Genomic DNA, 13,694 nt, shown 5'->3' with positions numbered 1-13,694 from the left:
GGGAAGGATGTTTTTGTGATACGTCCTGCCCCGCCCCTGGGATCCCACCGTTCGCCATTGTTTGCCAACGGTTGGGTTGAAAGTGAAATGCATGTTTTATTGGCATCACAAAACAAAGGCTGAAATGGCGGACGGAGAAACTTAAGCCAACAAAGTGGTTTTGCATACCTTCACAAAGGGTATTGGCAATCCAGTAATCCAGTATGTCCTTTAGATCGTTGTTTTTTGAAACGCTAGCAAGCACATTATGTAAGCTGGAAAGTTAGCGGGCATTTCAATTTAGCAAAGCGTTATTAAATTTTAGAGCTCTGAGGTACTATAAGATTCTTAAGCGGTAACCAAACATTATTTATATATAGTCGACGAAGATATGCAGATTTGCGTAAAATCTGGTTGATCTTTTGACCGTATGTTATGCGATTCTTCTCATCAGAGAGAAGCGTTTCTGTAATTCATCTTGGTGATCTGATTGATTGAAGTAAATCCAGAAATCATGGTGCGCAGTAAAAAGGAAAGGGCATTCTGCACAAGCAACAATCACGAAGTTTTGCCAAAGCGATTTTCATATTACAAGGTAGATACAATGACTCAATGGATGCTCAACCGAGTCGGCAGCAGGAGCCATTAAAAAATAAAGCCCCAAGAGGGGGGAAATTGAAAGGAGCAACTGCTGTGCTGAAGCTGCAGCTCGGCTCCTTCTGCCAACCCCTGATGGATGATATATGCACTATATGTCTGGATCATGTTCTGTTTGATTGTCGGCTGCTTACGCCCAGTCAGTGACTCACTTCGCAACGAGCCGCGCCGTCATTAAAAGCAGTTTAAATAGGTCGCGTTGCACGCTGCGTATACGCAATGTTCTGAGCCATTGCCTTTTATGATGAGCCATATGAGCGAGTCGATCCCTCGCGCGCCCTGTCGCACCTGGCCAGTTAAGCCGGGCAAATGGCAGTGCATTTCCGTTTAATTTAAACAATTGGAGTCGTGCAAATGCCATAACTTTTGATGAGGCTGCTGCAGAATTTTGCATGCAAATTTAATTAAAACTCCTGACTTTGCTCGCAGTTTATCGTTTATCAGCAGCACAAGGTCGAAACTTTCGTGGGGGAAAACTTTCGTAAATTCCATATCCGTATTTACTTAAAAATGCCTATTGATGATTGCTTGACACAACAAAGGATGCGCATTGCGAATTCTGCTCTTGACCCTAAAGGATTGCAGGTGAAGCAATCATACGAAATATATTTTTGCAGGTAATAATGAAAAATATCTCTTACAAATGGCAAACGTTTGGGAAACTGAGAGTTTTTACTCCCTGAAAAGGCTTAAAGCTGTTCTGGCCGTTCTTTTATTTGGATTTGCTGGCTTTCCAGCTAACAAACAAATCTCGAGTGTCGGAAACTATTTCGCCTCTTTCTATTTTCATTCATCTTGTGGCCTAGCAGTTGATTCAAACTTCGAGCTGCGATTTTTTGCATTTCATTGCTTTGTTTAGCTTTGTTTTTATGTGGATTTTATTTGATTTACTGACGCAGCTCGAGCTCTGATTGAATTTTGTTTTCGTTTTCCGCCAGACAGACATGCGTTGAAATAAATATATATATACATGTGTGAATGGTGATGACAGTGCGTGTCAAAATATTGTTAAAGGCAATCCTTAAAAACCTATTTCCCCCTTTTCAATTCGATGTTTATGTTTGATGAGTTGTAATCGTCAGCAAAATAGCAAGGGGTAACTAAGCGCAACTTCTTAACTGATTGCAGTTCAATAAGTGAATTGGAATACAATTGTTGTTAAAAATTATAATTTAAATAACTTATTGCTTAAACATAAAAAGCTAATGAATGGAAAACGGGTCATCAGAAACTTTGCATGTTTGCCTTTCAGTTTGGCATTGTAGGTATGCATTTGCTTCTAACTACTAACTACATTTAGCATTACCGAATATTTTTATTAAGTTTCCATTAACTTAAACCCCGTTTTGCAATGCTCTTTACTTCGTCGAATGTTTGCTCCCAGTGACGCCTTTGCAATTCAAATTTCCGTGGCATTTTGTTTTATTTTTGGTCTGCTGGCTTGCTGCAGTGCAAAATGCCGATGCCGCGACTCTTGCTGAAATGTTGTGCAAACACAATCAAGTGGTAAAATGAGTAGACAATGGCTGGCGAAAGCCGGCGAAAGGAGCTGCCAGGAGCAGAAGCAGCGCTGGCCGATGGCAGGATCCCCCCGCCGACTCGGGACTACTTCGGAGCTGTCGATACAGCCGGGCTCTTGAAACCGTATCCCGCATCCCGCATCCCGAATCCCAATCCCGAATCCAGCATCCTTTCTCGGTGCTTGAGCTCGAGCTGTGCTGCGGGCATATAAATTGAATTGTGTGAAAATTTATATTTGTTTTGGCATTTTATGACACACTCCAGAGTGTTGCGGGTGGGCAGCTTTCCGATTCCCGGTTTCCTTTCGGCCAGTTCCCCATTCCTGCTGCCGACTGTATCTGATTTCGAGGGTGCTCTGCTTTGCTTTGCTTTGAGTATCTCAACCTCTCGGAATGGGCCCGAAAATTGATTAAAGGTGCGCAGCTGGATGCGGAACCTAAAATAGTAAAATTCAAGGCCCCACAGAACCACATTCACTCTAAAAAAAGGAAGTCAGTGAAGTAACCTAATACCTGTAATTGTTTTGCTAAATTATTCAAAAATTCACAAACGTACTTTTTTGGCTATTTCAAAAATCTCTTTCTTTTTTGCCGGTGCAGAACCCAATCAAATGTTGCGGAAATTGTGGCCAACTCTTAAAGTCCCCTGATTGGCTTGGTATGTGTCAGGTTTGTTTCAACACAAAAGCCCTTCGAGCCCAGACACCGAGTTGGCTTGGCCCGACTTCTGGGCTGGGGCTGCAATAAATTCGCTTGAGCCACCTCCGGCACTCCATCCCGTCGGCAGCTGATCCCCATCTCGTCCTGCCCTGGATCCTGCCTGGCGATGCTTGAATATTATGACCATTTGTGGCAGGGCCAGGCACTTAGTGAGTTGTGGCCAAGTGGCGAGCGTGGAGCTGCTAAATCATACATACCGCAGATGAACGAACAGTCAGTTACATGCAACATGTGTAGCCCTAAAGGTGAAACCATAACACACATGAAACATATAAAACATATTAAACATATAGTACATATAGTCGTGTTTAAAGCTTTGGTTAGGCCCACTTTGCTGGGGCTTTTGTTATTAATGAGCCGATTATCAATGGAGACCCCCCTCAAATATTCGACGACCCCATCGCGTGGCATGCGTATGAGTCCACAAATTCAGGGGAATCCGTTCGAATGCCCTACAGAGAGTCGAAATTCAAAGGCTTCCAATGTACCTATTTGAATGTCCCACTTGAATAGTTGGCACTAATTATATCCCCATCACTGGAGTTGGAGGAGCAATGGGATGGGAGTCCCTTCCTTAAGGGCAAAGGCAACTGTTCAGTTGGCCCAGTTTGGACCCAAAGGTGCAGTTAGAGGAGAACGGGTTGGGAAAGTGGGAATAAATGCGCACTTGTAAATTAATATTAATGCATTTTTTATTTGCTCCCCCGCGAATATGCGCGGATTAAATAAATAAATTACAAATCGGGTCAATTGCAATTAATTATATTTGGAATTGCTTTAGTTTTGATTTCGCTGGCCATAACTATTTACATAGCCAGCGAACTGCACCCCACTCTCCTTGAATTCTAGCTGCACTGCGGCGGCTTGTCCAGCTGAAAATTTGCATAAATAAATTATAAACAACAACACGAGAATTGTCCATTATAAATAACGCGAATTGTCCCCGCGATGCGCAGAGGGCCAAAGGCGAGCCAGGACAATTTGCATATATGTTTTTATAAACACATGTAGCCCATGTGTATGTTAAATATGTTTACCTACTTCGGATCCGATGGTCGATGGTGGATAGTGGATGGTGGATGGTCGATGGCCTCTCCTGTTTGCCGCCGCATAAATAGCGGGCAAATTTGTCGTCCTGTCAGTGTCTTTTTTTCGGCAGCTTCCAAATGATATATCGACGAGCAGGACAAATAGGCAGGACAAACAGCAGCAGCGCATTTGAATAAAATATTACACTGTTCAGCACGAATTCCGGGCGATAGCAGGTGACACAGACTGGGGATACAAACTACTGCCCCAAGTGCAAGTAAGTACGGTGCTTTGCATAAACCTTTCAACTGGGGAGCTTTTCATTTTAAATAAAATAAAATGTTTAAATTGATTTTTTGAGTAATAATCTCTTCTCTTTTGCCCAATTTTGTTTCCAAGTGTCGATGTATTTTCCGCTTTTTTGTGCATTTTTTAAGCGTTTACTGACTGCTCACTAACTAACTGACATAGAACATTTTTCAAGGAAAATTAAAAAATAATATAACTTTCTATTAATTTTAATAGCTGCAATAAATTTATTTATGCAAATCAATTTAACAATTTTTTATGAAATGTGTCTGAACGTTTGTACTGCGTGTGCAATTTTTTATGAAGCTTGTTTTGGAAATTTCGTGAACATTTTAAATTTAATTTCATAGGAAAAAGTTAATTCGTAAGGCGCACAGAAAAAGTATATATATTATGCATATAATATTTATTGTTTCAAAATATTAAAGTCATAACCAAAAGGATTACACTTTCCAAAAACAATAAAGTTAAATCTTGCCTTGCAGTAAAGCATGAAAATCCTTTCTTGACTGGAATTTTCAAATTTGAAATAATGGAAAAGTGCAAGGGCTAATTTTCTAACTCCTTAGGCGGTAGTTTTATGAATGCTCTTTTAATCCTGACGGCAACCGAGGGTCGAAACTCCCACTTCGTGTACAATTAGCAGGTGGAGTAATTAACTGAAATGCCCCTGGGTTAAAAAGGACGTCCACTTTGGCTGATAAGTCCTTCGGCGAATCGCCCTATTATCTTTTATTCGTTATGGAAATCGGGTTGTGCCCCACTCAGCCCTGCGTCAATTTATTCGAATAACGCACAATTTTCCCTCGAAACGGCTTCGATATGCGTGGCATTGGGTCAACAAGGGGCCGATAAAAATGCGGGAATGCTCGGAAATTAAAAGAAAATTAAACAATTAAATAAAGGAGGCGGAGAAATCATTATAATTTCATAAAGAACGGTTAAACTCGCTGGAAAATACTGATTAAATATTGCATGAATAAAGGATTAAAACGGCGAGTGGGCGACACAGAGTGCAAGGAGCTGCAATAAGTGCTCCGATACGGAATTAATACGCGTATGAATCATAAATTACTGATTGCGTAACGAAAGTATCGCATTAATGAGACTGTTTGGTGAGACGCCAAGGAGCAAGTAGCTGACGAAAGAACTCTGGGGAGGGGCTGGTGGTTAATAAAAATCTTATTGAGTGCGTAAGTGTGTCCATACGACCATATTGCACTTCTTCTTAAATTTCAAAAATTCAAATAGGCACCTAATGCTCTTTACCAAAAAAACCCTCCACCTCCAGAGCTTTCTTTAATAAGGCTCTTATTAAAATGGAAAATTCTTCCCTATGCGGTGCATATTGGATAAGATTGAAAAGTCCGTAATAGAATATTTGGTGCGTTTGGCACACGTACTCCATCGCGGGCTCCGTTCGCCCACTTTCCGGTGGTCCGTGCTCGGCGAACTCATTATCATTCTCCCCGGTCGCAGGAATCTCATTGTTTATGCGCAACCAATTTTCTTCGCCCATTAAGAATTTTCCCATTACTCATACGCAGCGTGCGCACATCTCCCATCCTCGCTCCGGCGCTCTTCCTCGCGTGCCGCCGCCCTTCCGGCGGGCGAAAATCAATGGGACTCGTTAGTGCAGCAGCTCTGCGCTTGCAGTTTCCGCTTCACAGTTTCCTCGACTGCCTGACAGCCGCGTGTCTGCGCCATCAGCCGTCAACGAGCTCGCGAATCGCAAAAATGTTTTAATGCGTTTATTGACAGCCGCTGATAATGGCCAACAATTTTAAACACTTCAGCTTAAAGTCGCAGCCCAAGACGCGTCCTTGTCGAGGAGTGGTGATGAGTGGCAAGGAGTGGTGAGGAGTGGCGAGGTGGCTGGTAGATAGGCGACTGAAGAGGCATTGTCCTCGCAATTCAATGAGTCGTCCTGTGCACTTTGCACCTGTCTGCCCTCGCCCAGTGGCCCTCGAGAACAGGCGCTCCTCGTCGGTGTTTGCTCTCACCTGGTTTGTTGGTTTGCTGGTTTGCTGGTGGTTTGTCGGTTTGTTCGGGTCTTCAAGCGGACGTGACGAAAGTTTCTGTTACTCGGGGCGATGATGATGATGTTTGTCCTGCCGGAAACCGAAGGGATTAATCTGTTAATAGGAACTCGATTTAAGTAACTGCGCGTTCAGCGGATGCCGGGGAGAGCAGCTTTTGAACGTGTGAGTAATCATTGGGACACTTAAGCTGGCACATCTGTGCAGGTATATAAATGTCTAGACAGGGCTATATATTGTTTAAAATGCTTTGTATAGGAGATACAGTAAAATATCTTCAGATTGTGAAGCTCAGTTTTTCACAAAGTCACTCTTTAATTGAGGCTTAATTGACCACAAATTCCATATTATTAATTGGGTGAATTGGCAACTATTTCCTGGTGAAGTGTGCACTTCAAAGTCCGTGGAAAGCCACAACTAATAACCCCGCATACTTGTATAGCAACCATACAGGAAAATCACTTTCTTTTCCAAGCTGTTTTTCCCAGAAACATAACAAGGTGAAGGGATGACAAGCTAGGGAATTGTTTCCAATGAACAGCACGGCTCTTTTTAGAAAACTTTTACTTACGAAGAAATAATTTCTATGCTCGGAATGTCACAATGCGTATAAAGGGAATTAAAACAACTAATTTGATGGGGTCTGAAAAGTAATATGGCGCACTATTCAGTAAATTAAATAGTGTGTGCTTTTACAATTAGGTAAAAACAAATTAATGGCTTGTAAAGAGGGGCTCTAAAGTGTACTCCCTCCTTTTTTGAACTTTTCTCTAATGACATATTAACCTTACTACAAATGATGTAGCCCAATACAACTTTCGCTGGGTACTTCTCCAACTATTGTGTGCCCCTTTTCAAAGCCGATTTGTGCTAGAGAGTATTTTTAGGTCGAACTCCTTGGGGAGAAGCACCCTCGACTTGCCCGATGTGCTCGGGAATTGTGCTAGTCCGCAAGTCGCACCACACTCGACATTGCCAGCATGTGACTCCATGTTGACAGTGGTTTTCATGTCGTGTATCTTTATGTCTATTTACTTGTAGGGCCAAGTATCTTTGTATCTCGCCGTGCGGGCTGCTACACTACGGCTACGGTTCACAGTTTACTGCCGCTTGTGCTGCTTGACCCGCTAAGGCCAGATTACGTGATTTGTCCCGTGCCCGCCGGAAGCACATCCGTACAGGAGCTCCAGGCGGACCGAGGGCCACCCTTTTGGGGTCGGAAGGAGATGGCTGCATCCACGCAGCGATAAGCGGAGCAAGATTTCAAAGGGCATACAAATTTAAATCACGTCACTTAGGACGGGCGATTGGAAGGGGGAACCAGGCTGGCGACATCACAGAGAAGCAACTACAAGTCCGGACATAATGGGTGCCATGTAAATAGTTTGCCCAGACAGAGGCGCACGGTTTTGGCCCATTTCCGGATGCGGATTCGAGTCCGTGCACTAAGGAAAACGATTTGCGAGATTCCCATTAAATGTAAGTGTGGAAAGCAAAAATGACGAAAGTCCATTGGAACATTTATTAGTGAAATCAGCACAACTGCTTGAAAAAGCATATACTCCATATGTGCGTTTTCACGTCTTTAACTAGATGGGCAGTTCGGACGGAGACTTTGACATTTTGGTTACGAGTTATTAGCAGATCACACTGTTTCGTCACACTAAAACTGATTACACTGTGCAATTATTCGTATCCTTTTAGTAAGCCAATTTCGCTGCTGAAGTACAATTTCTATCAAAGTTACTTATTAATACTTAGTGGTTATATCTATGAAGTTCACAGCTCTGATAAGCGTATCCCGAAACAGTACCAATTAGATCTTTAAATATTTCAGAGTTAATATTTCAGTATTGATAATAGTATGAATAACATAAATTTTCCTTCGAGTGCGCGCTGCCTTGTGGCTGCATGTTGGTCCGTGTGAGTTTGTTAAGCCGCTTTTGAGGCAGGCACTCAGGCACAGGCCGACCACACACAGGAGTCCCGCCTGTGCCTGTCCCGTAGTCCCATAGTCCCGTAGCCCGGACTGCAGAGCCCATAGTCACAGGACGAATTCACGTGTGTCTCCGCTCCTTTGCGAGTGTGAGTGTGAGTGCGAGTACGAGTGTGTGTGTGTGTGTGGGTGCAGGACGACGGACTTGTTGCTGAGGCGCGGCAAATGCTTGTTACGCTTTTGAGCCACCGCCTGCGGTTGACAGAGCACGTTGAACCACCCACTCCGCTTGGGGTTCGAGCCATGCACTTAGTCACCCGCCGCCCACCGCCCACCGCCCACCGCCCACCGCCCATCGAGCCATCGAGAAAGCATCCAAACAGGCAGCTTTTCTGCGGCCTGATGCACATTAAAACGCAATTAAAGTTGCAGGCGTTAATTGTGCCGCCTGTGTTGCCTTTTTTTAGGCTTTTCATCTTTTTGCCTTGCGCCGGGTGTCTTTTTGAGTTAGCTGCCGAAAATGAATTACTTTTGCCCTGTCAAAGTTGCCAAAGTCATTGGAAAACGAGGGGGGAGAAGCGCAGATATTACGTGAGAAATATGAAATACTCGGCAACGATGATTAGGTGTGTTCTGGAAATCTATTTACCTAATAATTTGTTGATCTTTGTAAGGGATTAGTTTCTGAATTATGATACAGCACTCTTAAATGTTATTTATCCTGTAATCGTAAGCTAAAAACATGAACCCGATTATAAAGCATTTAAACAATGCTACACAACTTAAATATTCAGTATCTTCTTTCCCTGAAAAGACACACAAAAATATAAATTTATAATAGGTTTTCATGGAAGCTCCACTGTTTGTAAATGGGAATGCTCGCATGTGAATGTCTCTTAATGAATCAAGTCCATGAATAAAGCCGCAAGTGGCGCTTTTTTCGACTTTTGCTGTGGCATAGCACTATGCTGTGGGCCGGAAGTAAGTGGGCGTGGCAGAAGTCGTTTGGTGCTAATGGGGAGCCGCACACACGCACAGATACAGATACAAATACAGATACAGATGCATTCATTCGCTGAGTTTTTCTCGTGCCGTTTCTTTGGCCAGTTGTGCAGTTAAATCCGTTGGCAGGCAACTTTATCCTTCTGCGCGGATTCCCAGAAGCAGCTGTTGTTCTTCTGCCCCTTCACTGACGTTGCATTCTGGCAGCGCTGTTTATATCGCAGCTTTTCTTATTCCTTTTCTATGTGCCGCCCGTTTTTCGCTCTTGCAGCCGTCGGGAGGCTGGCTTAAGCGCCAGTTGCCGGCGACGTGCCGCTGAAATAATTAAGTTGCCAATCCCGGCAGGCAGAATATCAACAGACATCCAGAAAAAGCCAAGAAAGAGATGCAACTGGCAATGGAAAGGGTTGCAGGCTCACACTTAGGTCCATAGATTTTCAATTAGCCTGTCAGGAAAAGAGCAGCAGGCGTTGATTTTGCTGTGTTCGATTTTTTAAAATTAAACTAAAACGTTAAAAGTCAAAGGTGAGAGATGAGCCACTCCGTTTGCGCAATCGTCATCAGTGCTATTCCGCAAAGCTCGTGCGGCCTTAAAATTGGTCTTTATCCTTCGCCTTGGCAACATGTCGTATGCGTAATATCCAGAAATAGCCCCAAGTGCCTGCACCACAAATAGAAAACAAACAGTCAGCCGCCCACACGCACACTCCCCAGCAAATAGACAGCTTGTCGAACTTTTCGGTTATATTACGCATACGCACGGCTGGCGGCCACAACAACGCAACTGAGGCGCTTCCTGTGCATTAGATGTCGCAGTGTGGTGAGCCGAGCAAAGGAAAAGTGAAAACTGCTGCAGTTCCCACCACCATTCCGCCCAGTTGACATTCTTTTGACAAAAGCCGCTGGCCTTGTCTCTCGACGAGATGCTCGATCATTAGCATCACAGTCGTGGCGGAGTCGCAGCAAATTGCTATGCAATGCAGTGCGCACTTGGCGAAATGCATTCATGATTTCAGGCCAATTTTCCAAAGTGCTTAAATACCGTCAAATATCTTAGGATATCATTGAGGTTTCTTTCGAACTTTACTTTAATTTTCTGCCCAGCCGCCACATTTTCGGTCAACCCTAAAGTGAATGCCTGACATCCGAATATTTTTGCCGTGTGGAACGTGCTGCCAATTTACGATTCAGACGGCGCTGCGCCGCCCGAAAAGGAACACCAAACGATGCAACTGGGTCGGCCGCGTGCAATGCAACTCGTACTCGCACAAAGGAAACAAAGGCACTAAGTTGCGGCGACATGTAGCGCTTTAAGCTGTGGCAAGCGAGCGAGGCCAATGAATACCAAGCGAATCGATAGTGCGAAATCGAACTCCGGGGGCAGCGTCAGCAGGGCAGGCATTTTTCTGCTCGGTCGACCCAGTGTGCGGAAAAGCAATTTCGGTCTGAGCCACCTCAAGTAGCTGCCGCTTTTCCGGCTTTCCCGCCACTCCCGTTTTCCACTAGGCCAAACGATTTGCAAATTTTACGAACGCACCACTGGGTATTGCTCACAACCAATCGAGGGCATTAGCTGGGCAAAAAATACAAGACGTCTTAACCAAACACGGAGCAAATGTTCAATTTTCAAGTCAATCAACTAGAAAAAACTTGCACTCACTCGCTGCGCAAATCCTTTGCGTACAGGTTTCCGGCATGGAATGCTGGATTTCGGGCACAAAGTTCTTGCAACTCGGAATTAAGCGATTAGATGGAAGTTTGCCACCCAGTTGGCACGCATAAATTATTCCAAGTTTCCGCTTCTGTCGCCAGCAGATTCGCACACTGAAAAAAATGAGACTCCCACAACTAAAAAGCATAGGATATAGTATGTATTTGCTTCCAGCATGTGTTTACAATATTTCAAAAATATTTTGTTCATTTGACATATGTTTATTCATTATACCAATTTACCTTTGCTGTGTAGCACGACTCGGTTGCACAATGGACGCGCATTCCACAGCCGTCGCAGGCATAGATATGGAATTGGACTTCGGCGAGGACACGGATGAGCACGAAGAATTGGAGAAAGTGGGTCAGCCTGAGAATTTGTTAGCGATGGTGCGGCGCCTGCAGGCAAACCACATGTGGATCCGGGAGCAGATGACTCACCTACAGCGCCGCCTGGTGACCCATCGGCTGTACAAGCAAAGAAGCCTCTACGAGGGAAAGGAGCGGTTGCAGCTAATCCTGCTGAGCCTGCAGGTGAAATACGGACGCCACTGGGCACTGTAGGGGAATCGATGGACGATGGAGCTCGGAATTCGGTTGTCAACACTTCAGAATGATGCGACGAGCGTGGAAAATTACAAGCAAACTGTCATGGTGAAAGATGATGTAATGATGTTCTCAAATTCGATTGCGCTAACACATCTTAAGTTGTGCTAAATAATTCACGGTTTAATATTTCTTTAATAGTTGTTTTAGGAAGATTAATCATAAATGCTTATGTCCTGTCTTTCCTTTGTTTAAATATTATACCCTTGCTGAGATAATATTGATCTCAGACAGCAGCTTAAGACGCAGTGAAAAATTCATTTATATTATAAATTATATACTTGTATAGTATATTATTAAAATCAGTATTAATATCCTAGTCGATATAGCCATATTCATAGGGCATGAATCTTTCCCACAACTTTTCTTTTTGCTGCTGGTGGTAAATAAGGCCAAATTGGCCCATTATATCATACCATTGACCGTTGATTCGTTACACACTATTGTATTGTATTGAACCAAATATTTAATTACTGCAGAGGCTTGGCTTTTTCAGAGTATTGAGAAGTGCTCACACGGCACTTCCACGAGTCCTTTCAATTACCCAACCTGATGACAGTCCCAGCCGAACAGGATGGCTAGATTTGTGGCCCACACAATCATAATTGTTGAACAGACTTGTTCGTTCGGATGTAAACCAAGTGCCGTACTTAGGCACTTAATTCATGCGACTAACTCAAGCCACATTGTGCACGTTGCCCGACAACAAATAGCCCAAAGCCCTGGGGCCATGGCAATCAAAGTTCGCCTTGCTCTGCGCCGCTCTGCGTAACTCAATTAACCAGACACACCAACCAGCGGAGGTCGAGTGGATCACTTAACTCGAGATTAACCCTTGACTGCCGCTGTCCGCGTCCTGTCCCCTCCAATCACGTGCGGCGCCTGGGGTGGAACCCACTCGCTCCTCGTCGCATCAGCCACTTACACGGGACCATTGCTGTTTAGCAACTATTTATGGAGACAAGTAGTTGCCACTTGCCACCTACATGCTCTACAGTGCACTGGGAGAAACTGGGATCGATAGCAGCAGACTCTGCCCAAAAATCCCAACCCACTGAGTCCCAAGTTTGGTTGGCAACTTAAATGGAAAATCTTCGCCAGTTGTCTGTACTTCGTTGTAATTAATGAGCACTCCATGAGTGCTTTTTCCCAGTGTATCTACGACCAAACTGCAACTGCAACGGCCCATTGTCGCCGCATTGTAATGATATGCCTTCCGGCTGCTGTTTCTGTTCTACACAGTTCTGTTCAGTTGAGTTCAGTTCTGTTGTGTCCTGGCCTCGAGGGTCCTTGCCTGTGGATGACACCTAGCGTGTTATCATTAAACACTTGGGATGTGGACCGAGCGGGGTCGAAAGGGGGCGACCCGGACCCGGTCGGTCAACTGACAACACTTGAGTGGACCATAAACGGCAACAAATGCAAATGCAAATGAAATTATTGCCGCCGCAGCTCCATTTCCCTGAATGACCATCGATCCCGACGCCGAGCCGGAAAACTGTTTGCATATGCAGGCACACGCCCACAGATAGGCCACGCCCCCGTTACAACGACCCCGCCCCCACTACCGACCACCGCCCACCGGAAGCGCCCTTCAAACGGGCGGCACGAACCATAAAGCCATTGGCGACCGACTGCATTTCAGCGATATAAATATTTATATAAGTTAATCGGTTTATGGTGCACGAGTAATTGAATTCCGCGACGGCGCCAGGTAAATGCAACCAGGTAGCATGTAACTCGGACTCCCCATCCCTTTATCGGGTGTCACGCGGCTCGAACGATGTTGCCAAACGAAAACGGCAGGGGCACTTTAAACTTGATTTCTTACTTCGTGCATCCGTTTCCGCACGGCCCATTTGAATATTTTCGGTCACGGATTTGGGGTATATGTGGATATGCAACGCACAAGGCTCATCTCATTCGATGCTTCTATAGCTTAGTTCATTTTTGTAGTGTTGCTTCTCTGACTGCTCATTGTGGGTTGTTTTGGAAAATCATATATTCAATACTCAAAACAATCAAATATGGTCAACAGAAATGACTTTAAGTTCGCTTTTGATGCTGTGGTTATGCACGCAATCCTCATGCCCAGTTTAATTTCTTTTCCGCAATTTTTGTAGAAAGAGTGTGGTATGCTTTTATACAAAGATTGTTACTACAGCTTTTGTTAAATATTAGCTGTAG

At 44.3% G+C, this 13,694-nt stretch overlaps 1 protein-coding gene and 1 long non-coding RNA gene across 2 annotated transcripts; one reads left to right on the top strand and one right to left on the bottom strand.

Annotated features, from left to right (window-relative positions):
• Positions 1–3,598: 3,598 nt before the first annotated feature.
• On the bottom strand, positions 3,599–10,463 carry LOC116801699. The gene is made up of 3 exons (XR_004362175.1): positions 10,279–10,463; positions 3,914–6,325; positions 3,599–3,748 (listed from the first exon to the last, which is right to left on the bottom strand). It is a non-coding gene; the product is annotated as an uncharacterized LOC116801699 (long non-coding RNA).
• Positions 10,464–10,465: 2 nt separating this feature from the next.
• On the top strand, positions 10,466–11,749 carry LOC6613900. The gene is made up of 2 exons (XM_002038330.2): positions 10,466–11,058; positions 11,158–11,749. The coding sequence occupies exons 1-2, from the start codon at positions 11,025–11,027 to the stop codon at positions 11,463–11,465; spliced, it is 342 nt and encodes a 113-aa protein (XP_002038366.2). The 5' UTR covers positions 10,466–11,024; the 3' UTR covers positions 11,466–11,749.
• Positions 11,750–13,694: the final 1,945 nt, after the last annotated feature.

Source organism: Drosophila sechellia, chromosome 3R (genome assembly GCF_004382195.2).
Source record: "Drosophila sechellia strain sech25 chromosome 3R, ASM438219v1, whole genome shotgun sequence".
In the NCBI taxonomy this organism is placed as follows: domain Eukaryota; kingdom Metazoa; phylum Arthropoda; class Insecta; order Diptera; family Drosophilidae; genus Drosophila; species Drosophila sechellia.
This window is presented reverse-complemented; position numbering and strand designations above follow the sequence as displayed.